Source organism: Artibeus jamaicensis, unplaced genomic scaffold, assembly GCF_021234435.1.
Source record: "Artibeus jamaicensis isolate MK-2021 breed Jamaican fruit bat unplaced genomic scaffold, CSHL_Jam_final contig_490, whole genome shotgun sequence".
Classification (NCBI taxonomy): Eukaryota; Metazoa; Chordata; class Mammalia; order Chiroptera; family Phyllostomidae; genus Artibeus; species Artibeus jamaicensis.
Window position 1 is genome coordinate 21,499,180 of NW_026521861.1, and position 10,821 is coordinate 21,510,000.

The 10,821-nt window shown below is 58.7% G+C and overlaps 1 protein-coding gene across 14 annotated transcripts in view; it reads right to left on the minus strand.

The window, feature by feature from the left end:
* Positions 1 to 3,985: 3,985 nt before the first annotated feature.
* EBF3 (EBF transcription factor 3) overlaps positions 3,986 to 10,821 on the minus strand; it is a 108,751-nt gene continuing 101,915 nt past the window's right edge. For 4 of the 14 annotated variants that reach the window (XM_053668496.1, XM_037159167.2, XM_037159166.2 and 1 more), the window contains 5 exons: positions 10,265 to 10,442; positions 9,110 to 9,298; positions 8,557 to 8,754; positions 7,585 to 7,697; positions 3,986 to 6,604 (listed from right to left, as the gene is read on the minus strand). In XM_053668496.1, coding sequence (XP_053524471.1) covers positions 6,587 to 6,604; positions 7,585 to 7,697; positions 8,557 to 8,754; positions 9,110 to 9,298; positions 10,265 to 10,442 — 696 coding nt within the window. In that variant the 3' untranslated portion in view covers positions 3,986 to 6,586. The remainder of the gene's footprint in view (positions 6,605 to 7,584; positions 7,698 to 8,556; positions 8,755 to 9,109; positions 9,299 to 10,264; positions 10,443 to 10,821) is intronic. The other 10 variants (XM_037159171.2, XM_037159169.2, XM_037159175.2 and 7 more) reach the window with 6 other exon arrangements.

A 10,821-nucleotide genomic window follows, 5' to 3' on the forward strand; every position in this document is an offset into this window, starting at 1 on the left:
TTCAGTTAATTACTCCTGGTTATAGACAGTTGGGTGCTTTTCAGTTTTTTAAATAAATATACAGCAGCGAGTGATCTCGTGCCCACCGTCCTGTCTGACCTCCGAGTATCTGCTCAAGGTCGAGGCCGAGAGTGGAGATGGCGGGTCAGAGGGGATGAGCGTGGCCAGGCCTCCCCGCAGGACTGCAGACTGACCCCCGAGAGGGCCAGACCGCCCCAGCCCCTGCCCACGGCCGTGGGGAGGCCCTCACTTCCATCAGCGGGGCGGATGGCAGCTTTTAAGAAAAGTCCTTTCTAATTTAATGAGTGACAAATAAACGTCTCGTTACTTTGATCTGATAGGTGTTCCGAGTGAGCTCGAATGTGTTTCCAAACTGATCGATCGCTCACACTGTCCCACAGAAGCGGCTGCGAACGTGCCCTTTGCTCAGGGGTCCGTCCCGTCTCACCGACGCGCAGACCCGCGCCACGCGGAGCGTGGGGCCCGCAGCTGCCGTCGCGGCAGGTCCTCTCCCAGGGGCCCAGCCTGGGTCCCCCGGGCCCGCAGCCGTGGCGCACGGAGGCAGTGAGGTGCTTGCTCCAGTTTCAGGCCTGGTCTCAGTGTCGTCACCCGCCCGTCACGTGAGTGAGCTGTCCGGCCCTGTCCTCCCAGAGGCGGAAGGGGTCTGGCCAGTGGGTGGGCCTTCCGTGTCCCTGACGTCATGGCAGCCTATTCAGCCCGGGACCCTCGTCACCCGCCTTCTTTGAGGCGCCCTGTCCCCACGGGCATCTTGCCACCAGGAACAGCGGCTCCTTCCATGTCTCCTGGTGTTTTGCGGGGGCAGTAAACTTGGGCTGTGGGGTGGCGGACCTGTGACAGTGGCTGTGCCCTGAAGGGAGCCCCTGGGCCCCCGCTGATGTCACTGGACAGGCCAGTTTCCACCCTGCAGCCTGTCCGGGTGGCCCGGCCGAGTCAGGCCCCATGTGCCATGTGTGGGCCCCAAGCTCGGCTAGAACCGGCCCGGGAGCTGCGGCTCCTGCTTCGTCCAGGTGGTCTGTCTCCTCAGAACATGACGGCCTGAGGCCACCGTCCCTGGGGAGGACCTGGAGCTCACAGGAGGAGGCTCCACGTGGCGCCGGCCTGGTCCCACCAGTCCTCTGGCCTGGGCTGGTCCCGCCCCTCTCCCAGCTGCAGTTCTGTCACCTGGGGGCGGGGAGCCAGCTGCAGCTGAGCTCCTGGGACGGCCCCCAGTGATGATGGGACCCCGGTGCCCGACATGCCCCCCGTTCGGGCCTGCGGGGGTAGGCGAGGCACTGCACTCTTTCGCTGCATGGAATAGCGTAGGAGATTCGCTTGCTTCAGAGACTGTGTTTTAGAAGGCGGTCTCGGGCGATCTTGAGTCAGAAGGGACATTGCTTCCCTCCTGCTTCTGCCCCCAGTGCCAGTCTTCCCAGGAGGGATGAGGTGCTCTTCCAGGCCCAGTCTGGATACTTGGCAGGACCCTTCAGCCTGGACCGGGTGCCCAGGATGCAGGGCAGATGGAGAGGAGGGCCTGGCGGAACCTTGTCCTCAAGCTCAAGTCCATCCAAGTGTGTGGGGAGAACCCCAGGAGGCTGGTGGCTGGTGGCTGGTGGCCCTAGATGGCCCCCACATGGGGTGGGAGTGAGGGGAAGGTCCCCTCCATTGCCTGGCGGGCAGAACGGGTCCACAAAGGGGCGAGCACTTGTGCTGAGACCGCAGGACTGAGCAGGAGCTGGCCACGTTTCCTCGCCGAGCCAGATCGTAAGCTCCAAGCAGGCCGCCTGGGGCTCCGAGTGGCTCTGCGTGGCTCCGTGGGGGTGTGGCACTGGGCAGCTTCAGGGCGTGGGTTCGAACCAAAGCTCACCACGATTGCAAGAGAACGACTCTCTGCTGGATTCAGAGCCGAACGGCACCCATTCCAGGTGGGCCCACTTTTCCGAAACCAGCCTGGTGGGGGGGGGGGGGACAGGGTCAGGACTGCCTCTGAGTGTGTGTGGGGGGGGCAGGCACTGCGCCGGTGCACCCCCAGGCCGGGCTGGGGGCTGCGTGCACACCAGCTCCCCATGAAACCTGCGGCTCCACACTGGGAAATGACAAATGACCAAAAAATCAATTTGTAATCTGATTGGAGGTTTTTGATTTCCTCTGATGAGTTTAAATTTCATTAAAAGCAACCTTATTCCGACATAAAAGGAATCCTTGAAGGGTGAAACGGGGGATTGTCTCACCGAGTCCAAAGCGGCCCGACTCCTTTGTGTGATTTATTCACGGCGTTAATTGTGAGGCCTGCCCGGTGTCCGCCGCAGCTGCGCCCTTATCATCCCCGGGATCGGCGGGGGCTCGGAGCGCAAGGACTCGCATTCAGAAACCGCTCCGGGGCGTATTGACACCGGGCACCCCAGCCCTTATTGTCTGCGGGAGGGAGCGGCTAGTGGGGCCGCAGCTCCCAGCGCTGCCCACCCCGCCTCGCTGCCTTCTCCCAGCTGTGTGTATTCTCTGCAAAAATGGATCGTTGCGGCCCGTCTTCGTCATCACGGCAAGCAATGGACGTTTTCCGAGGCCTGGTTGGGGCGCCCAGGGCGCGGCGATCGGGGCTGGTGCGGTTTCCGAGGGGGCGGCCTCCCCTTTCGGAGGCCTCCGAGCTGCTCTTGTTGACCCACTTGATGAGTATGGATTTCATGAGGTCTTTTTCAGCATTTGAACTATAAAAGGTTCAGAATGACACCACCCCTTATAGACAAAAGATAACCTTGCCCTTTGAATATATCGATTCTTTATTAACTAGGCTGTTTAATGCAATGAAATGAGGCATTAGATTGAAGCCCATTTCAAGTGCTTTGAATAATCTTTAAAAGCTTGAAAGACCTTAAAAGGGGGCTGGTGATAATTGGCACTCGAGAGTGCAGAGAGAGCAGGTGCTGCTTGCCTCTCGGCCGAAATTCAAACGTGCAACCCTTGCGGTCTCCCCAGGTTGCAGGGCCCGGCCCCTCCCTGAGCTGGTGCTCCTGGCCCAGAGAGCAGGGAGGCGGGGGAGCGTGCCCCGAGCCTCCAAGGGCGCCTGGGGAGGGGGGCAGGGGAGCCCCGACCGCTGTCTCTGGAAGGCTGCAACAGGCTGGCAGTCGCGGGAACCCGACCGCCGTCGGGCGGAGGAGGGAGTCACGAGTTTCTTTATGTTTTGAGTAATTGTTTCCTGTTTTGCTCAGCAGCACAAGTAATTAAGAGGACATTTGTGAGCGCTAATTTGGATCACACTTGTGTGCACGTGTGACAGCGAGAGCCAAAACATGCCGGCAGCCTGTCACCGAGGAGGAGCTGGGAACGGCGGGACGGGGCGGAGCGTGGGAGCGAGCAGGCTGCAGCCGGCACCAGCGTGCAGACCAGGCCCCCCGGTGCGGCTGGCGGCTGTGACTGCCGTGGCGCCCACGGTGGTCCCCGCAGTGCGTGGGGTCTGGTGTGACCTGCAGTCAGGGCTGGCACGGTGTCCCTCGGGCCAGACTTCGGCCGGCACCGATGCTTGCTGCCCTGCGGTCTGCCCGAGGGGCCCCCTGTGCTCCCAGGAGCCGTTTTTTGCCCTGGTAGAGCCCGTGATGGGAAGCAAAAGAGTATTTGCTCTCCACCTGCCAAACCTGCAGTTCAGAAGCAGAGGGGCTGGGGAGCAGGGCACCTCACCCCACTGCCCCCCCCCCGGGGGGCCTGGCGATTGTGTAAGTCCCCCTTGTGGCTGCGCCCACATCTGGCAGATGGGCCACAAACACACGTAGCCCCTCAGGGACCAGAGCCGTCTAAGTCACTGCAAGAATCTCTCTCTGCAGGCTCGGCTAGTGTTTGCGATCGGTCCCTTTGCGGGAGGTTTTTGTGCGAGTCACCCTGTCCCGGCCCAGAGGCGGCTCTCGAACCCAAGGCGCATCGACACCGTCCCTGCTGGGACCGCCACACGCGTTTCCGGCCCGTCGTGCTGGTAATCAAGACATGAAATCACCCAGAGTGAAATTCACAGACAAGAAATACTTTAATTAAATATTGTGTAAAATGAACATTTTTATACAGTTAAATATCTGAAAAAATGTACAGATAAAACAATCTTATCGTAGGGTCTTTAACAGCAAACTCTACCATTTAGTGAAGCACTCGGTTCTGAGACGGTGAGGCGTTGACTGACTGCTCTGGACACAGATGGAGGGCAGGTGAGCGCCTGGCCAGCGGGGGCGCGTTCCCGGCCCAGCCCCCAACCAACACAGAATGAAGCGGAGCAACTGAGCTGCAGGGTCACTTCCTTTTCCACGGAGCTAAGCCCCCCCAGCCACTCGGGGCCAACGCGGGGCCTGCTGACCACTGGGGACACTCTGTTTACTTAGTCCCTGGAGGGAACACTCTTCTAAGTTGTGCATCGTTTTGCTTTTTGTCAAGAACATGTTTTAAAAGTCCCTCCTTTTTGTTTTCAATTTGATGTCTGCTGCAGCTTGCCTGGCATTTGCCACGTCTGCAGGGCAAGGAACACAAAGGGGAGAAAACGCAGCCCCTCCTGGCCTCGCAGCAGGTTTGGCAGGAGCGGGGCCCCGGCGCCACAGGGGCAGCCGCACTATGCAGCCCGACCCCACACAAAAGTATCGTTCACAAAAAAAAAAAAAGGAAAGCCGGGGCCATTTTCAACCCCCCACCCCTCTGGGGAGGGTAGGACAGCGGAGCAAGGTGGGGCGGCAGAACGCAGCAGCATCTGACGCAGAGGCTCGGGGCCACACGGGAGTTACCAGGTTTGTGCTTTTGTGTGTGTGTGTCTGTGTGTGCGTGTGCATGTGTGTGCGCGCTCTGCATCGCTCCCAGCGCGAGCGGGTTCGCAGCTGCGGTGCAGGCCTGGGGACCAACAGCACAAAGGTTCTGGGGAGAAGTCCACTTTTAAGGCATCAGAAAAGTTCATGTGGCAGACATTTTAATTAAAACATCAGAAGTAAATTTTATTTTAAACTTTAGGCCTCTGAATTTTTCCAGTAAACACAGTTCAGCTATGTGGCAAAAGTCATGGGTGGCAGCTAAAATGACTTCTTTACATTCTACCAAAAGATAAAATGAAATGAGGACACAGCCCCAAACAGTGCTGCCTGCTCTCGGCCGCCCCACATGCACGGGCTCTACTCGGAACCGGCACGGCACCGTTCCGCTTCGACTATACAACGAAGTGTTTCTTCAAAAGTATTTGTTCAGATAACTTAAAAATAATATAAAAATAAACAATGAATTTGACTTTTCCTCAAAATAAAAAAAAAAGGATGGAAAGTCTAAACAATAGCAAATGTCTTACGTACAAATGAAAGCAGTGACACTGGTTCATTTTGACGAAACAGATGAAAGAGACGGTCCTTGGACGCGCCTCCCAGCACCGCGACACCAGGCCGTGACCCAAGGCCAACGCGGACGAGGCAAAAGGAAAAGAAGGTGGCGGGAAAAGCAATGTACAAAATCTCCGACGATAAATACAATATTTATAATTGATATGTTACAAAATAAAGTCCCTCAGCAACTGCAAGTGTTCATGGAAAAGTGTTGAATGAGACCATTTTATTCCTTATAAGACACATAAGGAATAAAACTTGGTTTTTTTTTCCTAAATATTTAAGTGAATCTGAAAAAAATTCAAGACAAGTGTATAAATATTTAGCTACAACTTTGGCAAAATCACAAAAGTCTACAATTTTATAACCACATACAAAACACATTAGGGAAGAAGGATCTAGAAGTCGAAAGGACAATTTCTGGTACAAGAAACATGGACCTCACAGTAGCCTAAGATTGCAATCGTATACAGTACTAGCAAAAGTGGAAAAGATGTCGCAGATCACGCTTGCGTAACAGGAAGCTCTAGCAGTGAAAGAATATTTTAACCAACAGACAGTAGCATTTTTTCCCTCTGTCAGTGTGCTTGTTGAAGGCAAGAGAGTTCAATATCAAAGTTACAATTTCTAACTACAATAAGTTACAAAGTTCCATTTCATTAAGATGAAGGTAAGCAATGGTAAGCCCGCCCTCCCCCCCGCCACCCCAGATCCTAACCGTATAGTCATCCTCTCTTCCAGTCCGATGGCTCATACCTCCTTGGCCCCCTTGTTCACCACAAAAAAATATTTCACATTATAGAGAATGCACAACCGTTGTGAATCTAAGGACGAGCACAGGGAAATGTGTGGAAGCGTATTCGCCAGCGTCCCGCGACAGCCGGAATGGGGCACTCACAAAGCTCCTCCCCACACACAGCAGGGACTAGACAGGGCCAAGACGGGGTCAGAAACTCGGTACAAAATAGGCGTCGCTTTGCTTTCCTTGTTCTCCAGGACTGACAAGTGTGAAAATGTGGGAAAAGTTCGGTCAGTAAAATGGAATTGTTCATGAGGAAGTAGGCTGTTTGCATGTCGGTTCTTAACAGTTTAAATAAAATCTTTAAACCAAGTCTCTCGTCGCACTTCGACGGCTGCCGACGTATTTGAAGATGCTGCCTTCACCCGCGTGTCTCAGTACACGAAACGCGTCCCCTGAAGTCCGTCCCGGGATGCTGGGCGCTGCGGAAGGTAAACAAAGGCCCCTCACATTGGCGGGACTACCAGCCCAGACATAGCTGCAAGAGAGAGACGGGCCGGTTACCGGGCGGGCCGGGCGGGGCAGGCGGGGCGGGCCCGGCCTTCTCTGTGTGCTTTCTTTCCTCCCTGGGTCTCCGCACGGCCCTCCAGTAACCAGCCTCGGCCGTGGGTACGGCCCGGGGGACCTACTTTCGGGGATGGGGTGCACCATGGGACGGAGCCCCGCGGCCCGCCTGGGAGGCTCCTGCGGCTGGCCCTTCTGCACGGGAAGGCAGAGCTTCCCACACCCCTCAGTGGCTTGTGTGCGGCAGATGGAGGCCCAGACTCCCCAGGGGCCACTCTGCCCACAGACACGATCCAACCTGCCCTCTCTCCCTAGGTGCCAGCTGCACACGCCTCCATCTCCCCTCTGCGGGTCACTCAGTATCGTAAAGGTGAGTCGCAGGCCCTCCACGGTCAAAGCCGCTGCACAGCCCCCTGCGCTGCCCCCTCCAGGCCGGGGGAGGGGGGGCCCCAAGGAGACCGAGTCACAGCTGGGCCTCGGGGAGCTGTTTTTTCTCTTCTCAGAACGAGAGAGAGAGCCCAGTGCCGGGCACGCCGTCCGGTGGGGTCCTGGCGCGGATGTAGCTTACAATCTTTTACTTTAGTGTTGTTTGGCTTTTGTCAGAAGGATGGTCCTTGTTAATTATGTGTAACCCATTAATACGTCTGTTCGTGCAGTGACGCGGGCTTCAATTTCTCAGCTCATTAATTTCAACACTACTAATTTATCCCCGACTCACCGTTACAACGCTAGGGTCTGGAGGCCCCATGCGTGTGCCCACGGCCGTGTGGCCCTAAGCTGTCACCGGCCCCGGCACTGCTCGGGCGGCGGACGGGCCGAGGCACTGGCCTGGGAAGCGGCTCTGGGCCGGTGGCCGCTGCCAGCCAGGGGCCCAGCGGCAGTGCCCGGGGGCCTGGGCGTCCCCCGCACACACTGACAGAGGTGGTGAAGACAATTATTTCAAATCACTGATACCTTTCCAGTTCCTTTTTTGAGCATTAGTTCATCAAAGTGAAATATGCCACCGACTTCACAAAAGGGCCAGTTTGTCTTCTCCACGGTAGCGTCCTCAGCACTCAGCAGAGAGCCTGGCACATAGTAGGCGCTCAGTAAATACTGGTGGAACGGATTCATGTGTTTAAAGGAGTTACTGGGTTTGTTTTTCACCAGGAGGAGCATATACCAAAGGTGTCTGAAAGAGGCCAGATGACGGCCACTTACTCTCAGTGCCTGTGGGCCTCAGGGCATCCTGAGAGCCTCGTGCAAGCTGGGGCACTCACGTGGCCCTGCCTGCTGCCCAGCACAGCCGCTGCCCAGGGGGACCCAGAGGGACCAGCCCTGGGCGAGCGCCAGGGGCCTGGGTCCGCTGCCCTCCCCAGGGACGGCGGGCGGGCCCCTGGTCTGGTACCCCCAGCAAAGGAGGGCAGGCTGCTTTGAGATGGGCCCGCGGGCAGCACGAGGCCCTTCGTCCCCGTCCTGGGCGACTCTGCTGCCTCGGGCATCAGCAGGCTACCACCCCGGGGCTCGGGCTGTGGGAGCCCCGGCCCTGGAGGCCAGGCTGCAGAAAGGGGCTGAGCGCAGACCCTGCTCCACCAACCACACGCCTGCTCCGCCCCACGTGGCGCCGGCACCACGAGGGCGCTCGGGCTCTGTTGGGAGGCTGAGGACGGGCCCTCCTCACCCAAGAGGAAGAATGTGGGAGTCATCTCCATGAGTGGGGGGGGGCGGGGCTGCTTCCTGGTGGACACAGGGAGCATGCACGGACTCAGAGAAGGTGCCCAAAGGCGGGGCCAGAGCCCCCGCCCCCAGGGACACGCCCAGCACTGGCCTCCACCCCCAGTGGTGGGGCCCGGCCTGCCCCCCGGAGGCCACTGGGGACAGTCCCGCCAGGACACCAGGAGCACCCCCCCCTCCCCGGCCCGGCCTCTGGCCGCACGCACCCCTCACCTTGGAGCCCGTTCCCGTTGGCGCTGGTGCAGGAAGGAGGAGGAGAAGCTTGCGGCCGGACCACGGGCGCAAACGCGCTCTTTTGTTTCACTGCGGAGATGACATTGGCAGGTGAGAATGAGAAAATGCCGTGCGCACCGCTACAGTTTGAAGGGAGGGTGACCGAAGAGGCTGCCATGGTGGGGCTGGACGGCACTACTGCAACAAAGCAAACACGGTCAGGACGCGCGGCGCGTGCGGGCGGCACGGCGCAGGGAGCCCGCCGGGGGCCGCGGCACGAGCGCGCCACGTCTCTGGCGTGGCCCCTCTCTGGGCAACAGGCACACGCGCGTGTCAGACTGGGCTCCAATGGGGCGGCCCCGCTCCGTTCCGATTGGGTCTCGCGGGGCCCGTGGGCGGTCACTTTACTGTCGCCACGCGGGTGCCCAGCCTCCACAGCCACCCTTCCTTGTGTCCAGTAGCTCACATCACAGAACATCCAAGCAAGGCACACATTTGACTTTGCAGTGAAAATGAATCTGTGTGATGACGTGTGACAAAAACAGACACTTACTGCCGTAGGGAGAGTTAGCGGAGGAGCCATTAAGAAATCCAGGCGAGCCAGGGACCCCTAGATTGGCCATGGCGCCACTTCCATATCCATTCATGCTAGTGCTGACTGTGTTGTAATTGGACTGCTGGGGGGTACTGCTGGGCGCGTAGCCTCGCGGGGACACGCTGCTCGTATTGCGACTGTAGCCGACTGTTAAAATCCCCCCCCGGCCAAAAATAACATTATTATCAGGGAGAGACACTTGGGGGGGGTTTCCCCGCAAACCTCTATCCTAGAGGAAACATTTGTATTGACCTCACGCTGCACGGAAGCCCCTGCACCCTGGCAGCTCCGCCAACCTCGTCACGCCAACCCCTGCGCCTGTCTTTGCCGGGCCCGGCCTGTGTCTGCCAGCCCGGCTTCGATCTGGCCGTCAGCGGCTCCTACGGTTCTCTTTAGGAGCAATTACCAGCAGCCTGGACTCCCAGTCTGCCCCCCACTAGGTGAACTTTCCACCTCTGCAGACCTTCAAATGCCATGGCTGACAGAGACGGCTTGTTTGTGGCCATAATGCCCCATGAAAGGCTGTTCAGGGGTCTTCATTTCCAGACTGCTCTTACTCTTAAGTGGGGAGGGGGGAGGGGCAGCGCTGCCCTCCCGCGAGGGGTGTGCGTGCATGCAGGCCCAGCTGCACCGCTGCACTGTCTCTGGGATTGCTACCTGCCCAGGTGTGTTCAAAGGGGACCTGAAATGGACTCAAGGAATTGACTCATAGTAGGTGCTGCGCCTCCCCCCCCCAGCTGCCCCGGGTGGGAGAGGCAGGCATTTCTTCACATCTGTTCAAGCCCCGCCCACACAGCACACCCAAGGAGGGTCCCACCGGCTGACCAGGTCACCGCTGCCCTATGGCTCACCCCAGCCTTTCAGGAAAGCCGAGTTGCTTACAAATAAACGTCTAGCAAACACCATAACCTGAGTGGAAGCTGACGCGGCTGCTAATGGGTTCTGGGTCCTCTGCTTTCTGCACGGTAGTTGTGGGCAGAGCCACCGAGGCCAAGTGCTGTCCACAACCCCGCTGGACTCGGGGCAAGCTAGCTGTAGCCAAGCCTCACCCGCCCCACGCTGGGGGACAGGGCAGGGGATCAGGGCAGGGGTGTGCCCCACCCAGCCGCCTACCTTGGTCGTTGGCTTGCGACGTCTCCGACACGTTCACAGCCAGCTGGCTGCTGAAGGAGTTCACGCCCATCATGCCCGTGTGCGCGGGGGTGTTGCCCAGCGTGGGGATCTGGTTGTGATTGCGAGGGACGCTGTACAACGCCTCTGCGATGTCAGCCGCCCGCTTCAGGATGATCTCCTGGGGCGGAAGGGGCGCCCGTCACCAGCAGCCAGGCTCTGCAGGAAGCTCCTGTCCCCAGGGAGCCAGCCCCAGGACGGCACCTGCCCCCGGCCCCGCCCAGCACAGGCCCCTCCACCAGACCACCAGGCCAACAGCAGTGCGCCAGGGCTTGGAGCAGACTGGGACGAATGTTCTTTTCAATGGGGACTGAAATTCCCTTGGGAAAATAACTGAAAGGTGCTTCTGGGACGGCACGACATCCGTGTGCCGCACCTGCAGCCACAGGCCCCAGCGTGCACGGACTCTGCTATGAGTCCCGGCTGAGTCCCACCACCCCAACAGGCCCCGTACCCCTGCACCCGGCCCCTGAGCCCACTGGGTGGATGTCAAGGGGTCC